We start from the raw sequence: 14,888 nt of genomic DNA on the forward strand, positions 1-14,888 counted from the left end.
ATGGGTGAGAGTGAAGTCATATTTTGTGATAAACTGCTTGTTTTACGTAATTTCTTTGCTTTTCCTGTTAACACATCGTACCAGGCTGATACACAATTCAATGAGAAATGGTTGCTGTTAAGATTATGCAAGAGACGGTTCCATAATTGCACTCGTCAAGAAAGAGAAATTTCAATGCTTATTTTGTTTGCCATTGAAAAGACATCATTGTAGATGACAAGACAACCAAAGATGGGAGTAACGACCCTCCAAAAAGCACAGTGGGTGGGATTATTATGTACTGTTAATCTGTCTGGTTTAATCCAGTGGAACCCAACCAAGAGCATAGAAGGGTCAAATCAGCAGTGGTTTAGTGCACAGGTTAATCCAATCTTTTGTGAAATTCCATGCGGCACTCCTCCCTTGTTAGTTTCTGAATTAATGCACACGTTTGAACATTCAGTTCAACAAAGATTTTACTAAAGCTTCCTTCATAATTAATAATCACAAGGGCAAATTTCACCAGGACAAAAACCGTATTCTGGAACATTCCAGATCTTCAAAATGCCATGTGAATGCAACCCTTGAGTCTGCAATTATATAATAATCGTTCAACAATGAGAATGCAACAAAAAATATTTGCATGTATGTTTGTTGTGAAGAACCCCCAGACATACTGCGAGGTCCTGAAAGGACAGAAACAGGTCACCAACAAGGACTGTAATGGGCACCCCATCACTAGTTCTGTCATGAGAGTCATGTGACTTCTGGCTGTAGGCAAACACAGAAACAGCCTGCATGTCTCGTCGTATAACAGGCATCAGGTATGTATACTGTACAAACGGCTTTTTATTTAGGAGTCAGGCCCGATGCGCTCCACTCCATCTTCCTGCCATCTTCTTCCAAGCCTTGACCAGAAATACCCTCCCCATGAGGAAAGTGATGGTGAAATTTCGTCTGTACCACTCCCTGCAGGTACAGGAAAGGAGGTACGCAGTCAGCCGATTACAGGTTACAAACCACTCACAGATGTGGGAAGAAAATTATGCATATTCTTTGAAAAGCTTGGCAGCCAAGACAAAGTTCAGAGCAGTGCCCAGACGTTTGCCACTAGTTGGAAGCCAATTCACTGTGGTATCCAGTTACAAACAGGCCGGGCTGCAGCTGAATTACTGAGGATGGAACTGAACTGACGGATGTATGGGATGGGCGCTCTACAGAAATACAATCCTTCTGTTCATTCCAGCTTCTAAGATTTAAACTCCGCTTTTAACCAGTTTTACTTCTTCACTTTTAACTCCCCCCAACTGCCTCCACTTACCTTCTTATTTGCCCAGAGATATTTTGCCTCTTTACCATTATCATGATACAAAAACGTACAAAATATGTAGATTTTTTGGTGTCTACATGTACATTTGCTCTTGAATCCAAACTTACTTGTTGTAGTTGGCGTGCTTCACGCGGTTCTCGTCTAGGAAATGCTTGTAAAACACTGCCATTTCTTCACTGTTCAGCGTCCTCTTCCTGCCTAAGGAAAGCAGATCCCGTGATGTTTAAATAAATGACTGGATTATAATCACGAAAAGGAGACAAAGCTACAAAAAGCAAACCTGTTCGCCTCACCATTCTCATCTCTGGTACCCAAGCCCTTTGCATCCAGACATGACTGGATAAAGTCTTCTTTTTCCTGATCAGAGTAAGCATAGATATTCAGGTACATAAAATGAATGACAATGAACCGAAGCCCAACGCATCAGTAGGCATGAGAACAGTCTGTGTGATTTCTACAGTGCAATGCTGCCCCCCAATGGTTCATAACTGAATAACACAAAACACAGTCTAAAACAAATACCTTTGCTTTATCTAGATTTCCTCCACCTCTCTTAGGCCTTGTCCACAAGCACACAAGTATTTTAAAAATTGTGTTTTTCCTCCTCTGTTATTAAAAAAACCCCTTGCACACAAACACTTTTTAAAAAAATCTCCATCCACAAGAAAACACTAAAACGCACTGTTAAGAACAAACTCGCCTAATGCAAGCAGCAAACGGCGCACACTCTGACGTCAAACAAAGCAGATAACGGTGCACGCTCTGACATTACAAGACAAAAACTCTGTTTTCCCTCTCTACACAAAACAGAGTTTCGGAAAATCTTCACCTTGGATGCAGTTTTGCAAAAGCTCTGTTTTCCGTGACCTAAAACACCATTTGTGTGTGGATGAAAAGCCAAAGCGCATAGAAAAAGCAACGTTTTACAAAAATACCCGCGTACATGTGGACAAGGCCTTAGACTTAGGCAAAATACCGTTTGGTTTCCTGGAAGTACATATGTATCTAATGAAATATATTAACTGCGAAACAGTTCCCTTCTGAAGTATTTGTACTAAATCTTGGATGTTTATCCTCTGAGTGTCTCCACACTGCTCATCGCCCCCATCTGGCCTGCACACTGAAATGGCTCCTGTTAATCTTATATTCTGAACATACCAGTCTGGTACAGTAAACACAAAGTTAAGTTGCTTTACATAGGTGTTTGCATGCTGTAGATTTCAGGAGGTACAGTAGCAGTCTATTCTTTACAGTACACAAATGAAAATAATACTTAAGTCTCTAAGTCTGTAAAACGCATGTCAATTAATGTTTTTAAGCAAATGTAATCACAAACGTTGTGGTTATCGAGACACACACAAACAATGTAATCCAGTTGCTGAAAGCGCGCGACGGCCCCTTTGTTGCTCACCTTGCTGAAGGAGAAGTTCTGGTTAGCCCAGAAGTGATGGTTCCAATCTTCAGTCTCTTGCCTCAGATGTCTCAACCTTCTCTCCAGCGGAGTCTCATTCTCAGAGATGTGGTAAATGATTGGCCGGAGATTTGACAGCCTGTCAGGGGGACCAATCCAGTCATGCATGGATCCAGCTGCCGGAATGAAACTGGATCTCTGAAGACACAGGAATCACAGGCACTCTAAGGACATGAGACCACCTGCACTGCATCCAGGCAGAAAATTATCATGTCTATATATATATATATGATCTATAATCCAACCTGTGCAAGTCAGACAAAACTGAGACCTCTTGAGATATAATACAAGATGTATCATCCTTGTTGCAGTTCCAAGTCCCCGCAACGCCAGTACTACATTTAATATCTATAAATTAAGGGTTACACTGCAAGTCATTAATAAGTGGCCAAATGGTTAACCAAAACTATTAGGGAGCATTCCCAATGGTAGACTACTGCACTATAACTAGACTTCAAATGGCAGGGTTGCCCAATTCCGGTCCTGGAGGCCCAGAATCCGACGCAGTTTGCTGATTTCCCTGTTGAACACACATCTTACTCCGTTAATTACTAGGTTTAGTAGGTGTGTCTGGGCAGTGAAATCTGCAGAACCGCAATTAGGGAACCATGTCAATACGGTCTGACAAAGCTCAGAAGCAGTAAGGTATGTGTAACAGTTGTATTTGTACAGTTTTATTAAACTATTCATAATAGGCACAAGACACGGGCATAGATGAAACCAATTGTGGTCGTTTAAGTTATCTGCACAACAGCTCAACTACAGCCGGTCTTCAGACGAGGTAATGGCACGTTGTGGACGCGAAACATTGACGAAATGTCATACAGCTGTACACAGCATAACTTTTTCAGTATTATTTCCAGATATCTTCACAACTGAGAGAACTGAATTCCGGGCAATTAATTCACACTAAGTTTGTAGGTTTTTGTATGCGATCGTGCGATACAAACCTCGCTTGGTCGATTATTCTGCTCCTGGTTCGCAGGTTGGCTGTCACAGTATCCGCGACTGATTGACACGTTCATTAATGACAGGAGCCACCGACTATGGCCGTTTGACCGCCATAACACAAGCCCTGTCTTTCCCACCATCATCTTGCTTGGGAATGCGTTCAGAATCGCCTCATCTCATCCTACCCTTTAACGCCATGTGATTTTGATCTTCCAACAGAGGTCAGAAACCACTCGCCATGACAGTACCAGCCATCTTCTTCTACGTTGATATTCCTGAGATGTTACTATATAACAGTGAAATGGATACTGCCACCTGCCGTTTCGGCGAAAATGTCAACATTAAGCCATCGGCAACACTAATGAATAAATTAAACGGATAATTCTAACTCTGCATGAGTATTTTTGCGTCAAATACTCAATCAAATTGATAAAATTAAACCCGATATACAATATGTTCAGTTATTTCTTTTCGTGAGTTCCAGTTTCGACCCGATATTCGGACGCAGCAACTTCAGCGGTCAAGCATGACCGTTTCTCGTTTCCACCCAATAAGAGCTTGATTTTCTGGATTGCATCGTCATGGCAGATCTCCCAGTCTGTCCCACAATAGACGCAAGTAAATCCCACCCAGTTACTTGTATTAGCCAGTAGCGTCTGTACCAACAAACATGGAGTTCCCGGGCTGGGCGACCAAAATATATAACGGCGTTGAGCCCATTTGTGTGCACTTCAGTTATGGAGCTTCGGATCATAATATTGTAAGTTAGATACGAAATGTCTCTTTAATACAGATGTACCTATTTGTTTTATTTTTTTGTTCTATTTTTACAGGTAGTATAATGTGGATTAACAATCACAGTGTAACCAAGTCAAAATTAAACACTTTAAAACACCGATATTAGACTCATATTTAAAATAAGTATATGTATACTTTAAGTGTGCCAGTTGAACGGTATCTGGGTTGACAGGACCCTTGACTGAGGTCCTGGTATTTTGCGGCGTCGCTGTCCCGGGTTCTCTGGTCTTATCTTGCTCGTCCAGCCGAACGGTTTCACAGGGAGTCCCACCCTGCTGTTCCTGTTCTCGTCTCATCTACTCTGCTGCTCCAATGGCTGTTCGCTGGTTATGCAGGTAAGATGCTACTTACAAAGTAGCCAAACTGACATGGGAACAACTGAAACGTTTTACTTGATCATCTCTGTTAACCATCCTCTAGACTGTGGGGAGCTACGCCGCTCGCTTGTCTCTTTCAGACGCCTTTCCAGTGGCTAAAAGATGCCCGGAGGTACTTCACAGGCATCTGTGTGACAATGTGTCCGTGCAGTTTGGGAGGGGCGTGTTCCGATAGCGGTGTTAAATTACAGTGCGCGTTTTCACGTCCTACTTCTGCTCGTCGTTTCCTAGAAACTTAAAGCGTCACAGGGCACCTACTCGACCCGACCCTAAGATTTCCGCTGTATACATATTATTAAACCGACAAACAAGATAATCGTGGTTTGTTCTCTCATTAGTTTTTCTTTGTTGAAATTCACCAATTCCCGTTTTACAGCATTATATAAAATGTGTATTACTTAAATATGACGAATCGGAGTGGAATAGTTGTGTCGGGTTGCTTTTGGATGCTGCTTTTCGCGCAGCAGCGTCACTCGGTCGCCCCCTTCCGGCCCGAGCGCGGCGCTACCCCTGACTGCTGGCGCGTGGGAGGGGTGCACAATGCGGAGAGCTTCGGCGCGAGGTGTCTGCCGCGAGCAAGCAGCGAAGGCGATCCCGCGTCCTCGAACGCCTCGACACGCCGATGTCTGTCGCTGATGGAAACTGACATATTGAACCATGTGTGCGAATGTCTTTGGCGTTTTAAAAAGGTGAGACATTCCCTATGCACGAAGGTAGTGATGCATAGCGTTAGTCAGTGGAGCGAGTGAACCTCCTGTCATAGATTAAATATGGTGGCGGTTTCGGCAGCGTCGAGAGGGTTTCCACTGGAATACTGATGCATGTTCATCGCCTTACTTTCATTTGTGTCGTATAACAGAGCGGGGGGTGTAAGTAGTTCAGGTTTGATAAGGATTGCTGTGTGTAGAACAGACTGCGGATGAGATACAAACTTTGTGGTTACCCCACCATATAGAATACGGCATATTACAGGTGCACTAAGGTGGTTATTTTTGTTACTATATTTGTAATCATGCATGCTTTGCATTGTCGTCGGTGTCATAGTGTGTTCGGCCTTGAATGGAAACCGCAGCTTGTCCCAGAAACTAATTATGTCTCTTTTTTTAAATCAAATTATCCTGTCTCGGTGGCACGTATGGACGCTACAATATTATCCATGAGTGGTGTATTCTGAGTCCTCCAGAGATCTTCTGGTATTGCAGCAAGGCCTTCTGCATGCTAGCAGGGTGAGAGAGACACTGACAGAATTAAGAATCAGGGCCTGTATGGCACCGAAAGCCAAAAAACGCTGGAGACCTCTGGTGTGGGCAGCTGCTCTGTGCCTCTGGTGACAGAACACACCCATCCGTCACCAAGCATCCATGTTGCCTTCAGTTTCACCTCCTTTTTGAGATCCATTGTGCACGGAAGCACTGTGTGAGTCACTGCAGTCTCCACCTTAGGAGGTCAGTATTCCAAGATGCAAGAAAATCGCTTTCTACCACTTTTGAGTGTTGATTTTCCGATACACTCAAAGGCAACATTCAGATATCGAGGTACAGAATTTAGGTTTAGTTAACGTCAGCTGGTATGTGCCATTTTTGATATTATAGTCTTTGTGGGGTATTGAGAAAGGAACCTTGTCACGATGTCATTGCAGTTAGAGGGAATATCAAGGTTAAGTGAGCTGAGAACTTCGTCTCAAGCAGTACAATGATTTCACTATTGTTCCAGAAATGTCTGGATGGTGATGCGTTCGTGTTCTCCAAAAGTACATTTTAATAAGGTGCTGTCAGCAGCGAGGCTATGCTGAAGCAGGCTTTTGTGTAACTGGTTATATAAATCCAAACGAGAGGTTTTTTAGCCTGTCTGAGTGCGGGGGGCTCCCCCACCCAGGGATACCTGTCCGCTACACATGATGGGGGCTCTGTGCGGTTGAGCAGGTTACGACACTGGGCCAGGGGACAGAAGGTCATTGGTTCAAATCCCAGAGTCAGCAGAGTGATGTCATCACCGGGCCTTTGATCGAGGCCCTTAATCCCAGTTGCTCCAGGACCCGTCTGACCCCGATTTCAGTTGTACGTCACTTTGGATAAAAGCATTTGCTAAGTAAATGAATTGTAATCGATAGGTGTTGAAGGTCCTTAGCAGGGTTTCTGGAAGTGCTGTTGTGCTCTCTGTCCATTTCACCAGAGCTTACGTCCCCGCCTGTGATTTAGTGAAACCTTGCTAGTTTTTCGATGTGTCAAATCCTTCGTGCCACTGTCGGTCGGAGATACTGCCACTTTAAGGCTAACGGGCAGAGGACGCCAGTGATGACATCACAGACAGAGGACTAAGGACATAGGTATTACATACTGGCGTGCATCTCAGTATGTGCTAGATTTGAGATTATTTTTATGCACTGATTTGTTCATTCAGAGCAGTATTCGTAAGTATTGCTTAGCGTACCCCATTTCCACATCCAAGCCTGATGCTGTAATTACCTTTCAGTCTGGGCTCACTCTAGTCATAATGAATAGAACAGAAATACTCTGGTTTTTTAATATGATGAAACTAATTATTCTGTGGTGGATGTCTTTAGACAGAATGAAGCTCATCAGTGCTTAAAGTCTAACACTGGCTAAATTGAATCATCAGTGCCAGTGACAGACATTTCCTGCAGTAAATAGCATTGCAGTTGCACTGTAACAACCGCAGGTCCACCTGCTGTGCTCGTCGGCGAGGCAGACGGTCACGCTGGGATACGCGTGTCGGGTAATCGCGAACTCCAGGAGCTAAAAGAGCAGCGTCTTCATCCCTTGGCGCTCCCCCCCGAGCTCCAGCGCTGGAGCCAGACAGCTGGTATTTCCCACCTGAAGGTAGCCACAGGTCTGGTAGTTTGCATTGAGCCTGGGTGCTGCTGTTAAACCAGCGTCCATTACAACAGTACCAGGACTGGAGTGGGTGCTGTTATCAGATTTGCGTACATGCCTTTGCCAGCGTGACGAGCTCTATATTTTCAGGATTTCAAAGGTGTATTGTCATATGTACAGTGTCCTGGTACAAAGTACAATGAATTTCTTACTTGAATGCCTTCCTGGAGACTATAACAGGCAACAGTCCACATGTAGTGCAACAATACAATAAACAATCAACGTAGGGTGCAGCATCACGACAACACAAACTGTACAGTGGATACAAACTATGAAACACTAACACACAGGATATCTGAGCTATTAGTGGATCATGGCAATAAGCCAGTAGTAAAGCCAGTACTTAACCCCAAAACCTACCTTTTCACAGCCTGTTTGGGAAGCCTTTTGATGGGGGGAAGAGGATGGACACCAGCAGCCAGCATCCATCCATGGCACGGCTACAGGAGATGCAGGGTGAGTTGGCGATGCTGGGCCCGCAGGTGAGCACCTTCAGCGGGCTGCAGATCGACCGCGAGTACCGGCGCCTGGAGCGCGAGCTGAACCGGCTGCAGGTGGAGGTGGACCAGGTGGAGACGGAGGGCCGCTCGCAGCTGCAGCAGGCGCGCAAAATGGTGGCTCAGGAGGTGGAAAGTCTGCTGCGCCACCTGGAGGAGAACGCCACGCACCCGTCCCGGCTGGCCATCGAGGAGCTGACCTGCGAGGCGCGGCAGCTGGTGGAGGAGGGCGTGGTGGCGCCCCAGCGGGCGGGAGCCAGTGAGATCAGTGACGAGCTGGTGGATGCCCTGCAGGAGCTGGTGCTGCGGCTGACGCAGGTGAAGACGGGCGGCCGCGTGTCACTGCGCAAGGCCCGTTACCGCGCGCTGACGCGGCTCTGCGCCGTGCAGGAAGTAGTGGAGGGACGCACGCGCCAGCTGACCCTGCCACTGTCCGACGATACGCACGCCGCCGTCCAGAGCATTAACCATGCGATGGTGCGGGTGAGCGGGGTCCGCAGCCAACTGGTGGCACTGCTGATGGGTCTCAGCAGCCGGGACAGCTGCACGCAGCTGTCCCGCGTGCTCACCGAGCTGCTGGTGGAGCTGGATGCCCTGGACGTGTCGGGGAATGCCGCCGTGCGCAACTACCGTAAGCAGGTGGTGGAGGAGATCAACGCTCTGCTGAAACACCTGGACCTGGAGGGCGAGGGGGACGACACGCGCAGGTACGAGGCCCCGCCCCCCTCAGCACTGCACCACCAGGACGGCTGATTATACAGCATCGCGCGAAAGGTTTAAAGGAATATTGTCATGTGTACAGTGTTCTGGTATAAAGTACAGTGAAATTCTTACTTGAATGCCTTCTTGCAGACCAACACAGGCAAGGATCAACTTGTAGTGCAACAATGCAACAAACAGTCAAAATATAGTGTGACGTTATGATAAACCGGACAGCAGATACAAAGAAATACACTAACACAGGATATATAAGGTGTTAGTGGATCATGGCAATAAGCCAGCAGTAAAATCTCAAAGATGTTTCATCTGTATATTTGGTGGCCGATGGTGACCCCCCTCCCTTATTAATGATTTATCAGTTATGTGAAAATGCGTATGTGCCATTGCCGGCAGGTACGACCTGGCGCAGAATGACTCCATCCGGGAGATTGAGGCGGTGAGGGGCCGCGTCTCCCAGCTGCAGGAGGGGGTCCTTCAGCAGAACGAGGTCGGGGAGCTGGCCTTCCGGCCCAAGGCTGAGCTGCAAAGCCTGCTGACACACCTCGACCAGGTGGACACCGCCCGCAACCCGTGCATCCGCGAGGCCCGCCGTCGAGCCGTGCTGGAGGTGCAGGCCGTCATCACCTTCCTGGACCTGCGGGAGGCGCTGGCGAGGCGTTGCCATGGCCTCCAGGAGCACCCCTCCCACGGCGCCGTGTGGCAGGTACTGACCAGCCTGTCGGAGCTGCAAGCCCAGGTCCTGGGCTTCGATGGCAAGCGGGCCGATAAGAGTTACATGGTACTGGAGGAGCTGCTGACAAAACAGCTGCTGGCTCTGGACGCCGTGGACCCACAGGGCGACGAGATGACGAAAGTCGCCCGCAAGCAGGCGGTCAAGTTTGCCCAAAACATCCTCAGCTACCTTGACATGAAGACGGACGAGTGGGAATACTGACGTGGGCGAGCCGGCATTGGCACGGACAACGTGGCTGTAAATACGAGCAGCGTCTGTGTGGAGTGTGTGTGAGTTCTGATCCGGAAGCCAGAGCGTGTCGTGGCAATGTGGGCGACTCCTGACTGGTTCCTCGCGGGCCGACACTTTTGTCAGTCAAATTTGGCAGATTAAAAAAAAAAAAACAAAAAAAACAAAAACAAACAGTGTTACATTGCACGCATCACCCACATACACCATTCAGCCACTAGGCGATGAGTGACCCATTAAACCCCAGTGAGCACTCGTTTGCTCACTCGTTTTGCACTCGTGTGCATCTGTGGCATTAAATCCAGCTTCTGCACTGTGCTGTCAGCGAGCCCCCTAATAACCTCTGGACACAGTGCAGAACCAGCTCCTGCTCCCTGTTACACCGCTGTCTGGCTTATCAGAGAAACACAGCATCAGACAGGAGTAGAGTCCCCCCCCCCCCCCCCCCCCACCGACCCACCACCACCACCACCACCACCACAAATGGCTATATTAAGGTTTTTCCTCATTCTTGGCATTTGTGTTTATGAAGTGTGATAGTGTGACAGCGAAGCCCTGGGTCTCATTTGTGAAGTGGCCCTGGCGATCAGCGATGACAGGGTGAGCGAGGCCCCCACGCTGCGGCAGAGCGGGGGGGGCACTTTCATGCACACTTTAAACGCCTGAATCTCTGTGCCTTTCTTCACCTTTATCCTTCCAATCCCCCCCCCATGTTCGCTGAATTTCACCCAGGCTTTATCTGGGTCACAGAGTACCGCCCACGCTTGACGGTACATGACGTGTGTGGGTATGGTCTGCAGCAGGAATGAGCACACCCTACAGGCTGGAATTTGCACTTACAGTTTCAGATCGATTGTAGGCGGGCCCCCGGCAGCCCCTCTCACTCCCCCCCCCCCACTGACCTTTGGGGCCTTTGCTTCCTGGAGTCCAGCAGGTGGCGCTAACAAGGTACACACAAGGGCTTCCCCAAGCGCGGAGGAGACCTGGGATTTTATGTTATTTTAAGATGATAATTGACATTAGATAGTCTCATTCTCCAGCTTATTCGTTTCATTGCGGCTCGTGTGTAGATGGGAGGCACCTCAATCGGCCTGGAAACAAGAAAAGTTAGTGTCCGGTATTGATATGTTATGCACTGTAGGCTAACTGGCCAACCATGATCTTGAATGCAAAAAAAAAAACATGAAAAAAATAAAAAATTCAAGTGCACAACATCACCTCAATCTGTTACCGTCCAACCAGAAGACCCCAGCAACCAAGCACCAGCATGGGACTATATGAAATGCTGCATCCCGCCAGAAAGTGACAGGACGTCCAGGCCAGGCTGGGAAGGCCCACCAAACCTGGAGGGGCTTTACTGTGGTGCCAAGACGCTGCTCCTTCTTTCCCTCCGGACAGGAATGCAGGAGCTCTCAGTGCAGACGACGCCTCTGAGGCACGTCTCTGCCTCGTTCCGTCTCCGTTCACCAAACCATATCACACTATTTCCTTTATTTAGTTTATTTAGTAATAATTGATTTGAAATGCACTTTTAATGAAAGTATTCATGGACTAAATCACTCACTGACAAGGACGACCCCCCCCCCCCACACACACACACACACACACACACACACACAGTCGTTCACGCAAAGGCACTTTCTCGCATTTCCAGAGCACACACTATCTGTCCTGCTGCTACTTGACACAGGAAACATTTCTGTTGCTGTAAATATTCCAGAGCGATGTTATAATTTAATGAGCTGAAGCTGACAAGTGTCGTTTACCAAACTGATTGTGATGATTGGTGAGACTTTTGTGATTGTGAGTCATACAGGAAATAACTGTGCAAATAGCACACTGAGTTTGTTACTGTGCTTTGACAAGAGGCTTGTTTCATGTTTCTTTGTTTTTCCCCTTCAGCCAAATAAACAAACCTGTACCTTCAATTTTTTTGGGTTAGTGTTTTATTTTTTTGGTTACGAACTGTTGAGGACAAAATGAGGTCTGAATATCCATAAATAGACCAACATTTAAATACACCACAAGGGGGCAGTATTCATCCGCAGTGCCACAGATACAGGCACTCTTATTGGAAGTCTGGTCACATGAACATTCAGATGACATTTTTACCACTTCAATGCCTTTGAATATAGAGCCAGGCCAGAGCAGTGGATCACATACCTCCCATTAATCCCTGCACCTGAAATCTGCTGGCAATGCCTGTACGGGCTTCAGGTATCCGATGTCAGCAAGTGAGGCTTCAAAGGGCGTCTATAATAGAAGAATATAATAGACAAAACACCAGATCTGTAATATGCTCCTTCATGTTTTGGCAGCCAACATCAACTGTAACCGCTGACCTGTCAGTAACGTGACTGCTGGGACAACAGACAAACAGACAAATGAACAGTCAAACAAACTTGCTTTATTTGTATAGGTACGTTGGAAAGCTTCTCCGACATCTCGCTTTCCATCGCTTGGGGGGGGGGGGGGGGTCACAGCACAGGGTCAGCCCAGTTGCAGCTGCCCTGGAGCTGGGGGTTAAGAGCCTTGCTCCAGGGCCCATGGACAGGTGACTCAAACCAGTGCTCCTCTGATCACAGGCCTGCAGAGTCACTCAGAAGGATGATGTGCTGCTCTGACTCACACCAGCAATCCCCCCCAATGTTATCTGAACTCTGCACAGCTGTAAAAAGATAAGCCTCCATTAAGAGGTTTATCTCCTCTCCTCACAGACTGCACACTGTAAGACAAGAGGACAGGCCAAGTCTAGCAAGACTGGAGCGTGATTCTGACCTGGTTCTGGTCTGTTCCTGGTGCCCTGGGGGGGTGTTCTAAGCCTGGTTGTCTTAGGGGGGCAGTGGTTTTTCTGCCCCTGACCCACCTCCAGCATAGATTCTGCCCGATGTGGAACATGTGAGCCTTCAACAGCAGGCGGCATGTTTGTCCTCAGCCTGAGCCACCAAGTGCTGTAAAAATCCAGCTTTCACACACCAACCTGAACATCTCTCATTCCTAATGCTGTGTCACTCCCACACACCCCGGCAGAACCCACCAGCGCCCCCTCTGAAACATAATCGCCCATCTGGGGAGGGGAAGCTGGCTCCATTAAGGGCTGTGGATGACCTGAAGTTCATCTCCATGACAACAGAAACTTACACCCCCCACCCTCACTATTCAGAATGCTGAAATATGGCCCCCAGATCAGAGCAACATAAAACCACCGATGAAAGACTGAATGACAATGCGATGCACAGGTACGGGTAGCTCGAATGTACACAAGGACCCTGCTTTTCCGTCTTGGATATAAGCCTCACATTTATATTTTACGCGGATGCAGTGTTGAAAGTTTGCCTATTCCTATTATAGAAAACCTCCAAACTATGACATTTTCTCACTATTCTGCACACTAAGAAACCAAAACACGCCTTTTCCAACAGTTGGTTAGACTATTATAAATGTTCTATTATCTAGGAACGCATAGCACCCATTAAACACCTTACAGCACACTCATTATGCAACAGCTAGAATTGTCACCATGAGTGAAAAGTTTGAACAAATAACCCCTGTTCTTAGTTTCCTGCACTGGCATCCTGTTAAGTTCAGGACTGATTACGAAGTTCTCCTACTTACATATAAGGCACTTGATGGTCAAACTCCTACTTGCCTAACAGGGCTGATCCATGTTTACAAGTGTACCATCGCACACTCAAATCACAGAGACACCATCTCCTTCTCACCCTATAGTCGGGGTAAAACCTTCAGCAACATCATCCCATATTTTGTGGAACAGTCTTCCAGCTCATGTTTAGCCCAATAAACCTCAATCCTTAAATCTTGGCTGTAGGGGTATTACTTTAGTCCTGTTTACTCATCCCTTAAACCATAATACGCTGTAGTTATGGCTGCTGGTACTGTTGAACCTGCCATAAGGCTTTGCTGTTTGTCCATAAATGTGTCCATGCCTGTTCTGACCACCTACAGTATGTCCTTCATTATCCTCACCACGTCTGAATGGTGCCTGGGGTGGGAAATGTCTGAGCTGGAGTGCTAGTCCATTACCCTAGAAGTATGGCCACTGTGGGCGTGGCCACATCAGCTTACACTATTTTGTGTTAAATGATGAAGTGATTTATTGCCACACACTCTTGTTACGTGCCTCAGAATACTATATAAAAACAAATTGAGTTGGATAAAAGCCACCAATGAAGCCACAGGTCGCTTGTCTAATAGTTTAAATGGCTTGGATTGTATTTCAGATTTTTCATCACTGCACCACCAGTTCCCCGTGTTCTGCATTATTAAATAAATTAGCCTCTTACCATGATAGACACACTGATTCATGGTTAAATATGGGACCCCATTATTTAAATTCTTACTGCTTCAGACATTACATATCTCTGCAGCGGCAGAGCTCATTACTAGGCTATTGGATACTGTTGCCTGAGAGATGTTTGCCCTGTGGCACCCACTACATTTTCCCGACTGTGGTCAGCAGGTGGCAGCAGATTCCACATCGAGCATCAAGTACAACAGGCACGTAGCAGAGATGCAGCAGTCAGAATGAGTCACAATGTTCAGCACAGACCTAATTTGGCTTTTTCCAAACAGGGGAGTCTCCTCTCTCTTCAGAAAAAAAAACTTGGAACGGTACACAGCTCCACACACAACAGCGTTAGCCTGTATGTCCTCTCGACAGTTTGCACGCCTCGCTCAAGTGCTCAAACCACAGCTGACAGCGACTCCGTTGTATAATTTAGGCCAGAACTGCCCTCCTTATTTCTGACTCACTTTCCTGTCAGCAGTCATTCCCTACAACTCTTCGTTTTTTCCAGCCAAACACAGATCAGCGTAACAAACAGATGACTCTTCGCAATAAATTTGGACAGAGCTTCGGAAAGCACAGAGATCATGTCTCCAGTGATGCG

At 47.0% G+C, this 14,888-nt stretch overlaps 2 protein-coding genes across 4 annotated transcripts; one reads left to right on the forward strand and one right to left on the reverse strand.

Annotated features, from left to right (window-relative positions):
• Window positions 1-437: 437 nt before the first annotated feature.
• LOC125707887 (cytochrome c oxidase assembly factor 8) lies at window positions 438-4,057 on the reverse strand. Its single transcript, XM_048975296.1, has 5 exons — window positions 3,731-4,057; window positions 2,721-2,918; window positions 1,603-1,666; window positions 1,417-1,507; window positions 438-948 (listed from the first exon to the last, which is right to left on the reverse strand). Exons 1-5 carry the CDS (start codon window positions 3,872-3,874, stop codon window positions 840-842), a joined length of 606 nt encoding a protein of 201 aa, XP_048831253.1. The 5' UTR covers window positions 3,875-4,057; the 3' UTR covers window positions 438-839.
• Window positions 4,058-4,322: 265 nt separating this feature from the next.
• bag5 (BCL2 associated athanogene 5) lies at window positions 4,323-10,419 on the forward strand. 3 transcript variants are annotated; one of them, XM_048975292.1, is made up of 4 exons: window positions 4,429-4,491; window positions 4,702-4,864; window positions 8,171-9,004; window positions 9,411-10,419. In XM_048975292.1, the coding sequence occupies exons 2-4, from the start codon at window positions 4,842-4,844 to the stop codon at window positions 9,949-9,951; spliced, it is 1,398 nt and encodes a 465-aa protein (XP_048831249.1). In that variant the 5' UTR covers window positions 4,429-4,491; window positions 4,702-4,841; the 3' UTR covers window positions 9,952-10,419. The 3 variants fall into 3 exon arrangements, with proteins under 3 accessions (XP_048831248.1, XP_048831249.1, XP_048831247.1); XM_048975291.1 differs by having other exon boundaries at window positions 4,323-4,864; XM_048975290.1 differs by lacking the exons at window positions 4,429-4,491; window positions 4,702-4,864 and adding an exon at window positions 4,940-5,595.
• Window positions 10,420-14,888: the final 4,469 nt, after the last annotated feature.

Source organism: Brienomyrus brachyistius, chromosome 14, assembly GCF_023856365.1.
Source record: "Brienomyrus brachyistius isolate T26 chromosome 14, BBRACH_0.4, whole genome shotgun sequence".
NCBI classification, from domain to species: Eukaryota; Metazoa; Chordata; class Actinopteri; order Osteoglossiformes; family Mormyridae; genus Brienomyrus; species Brienomyrus brachyistius.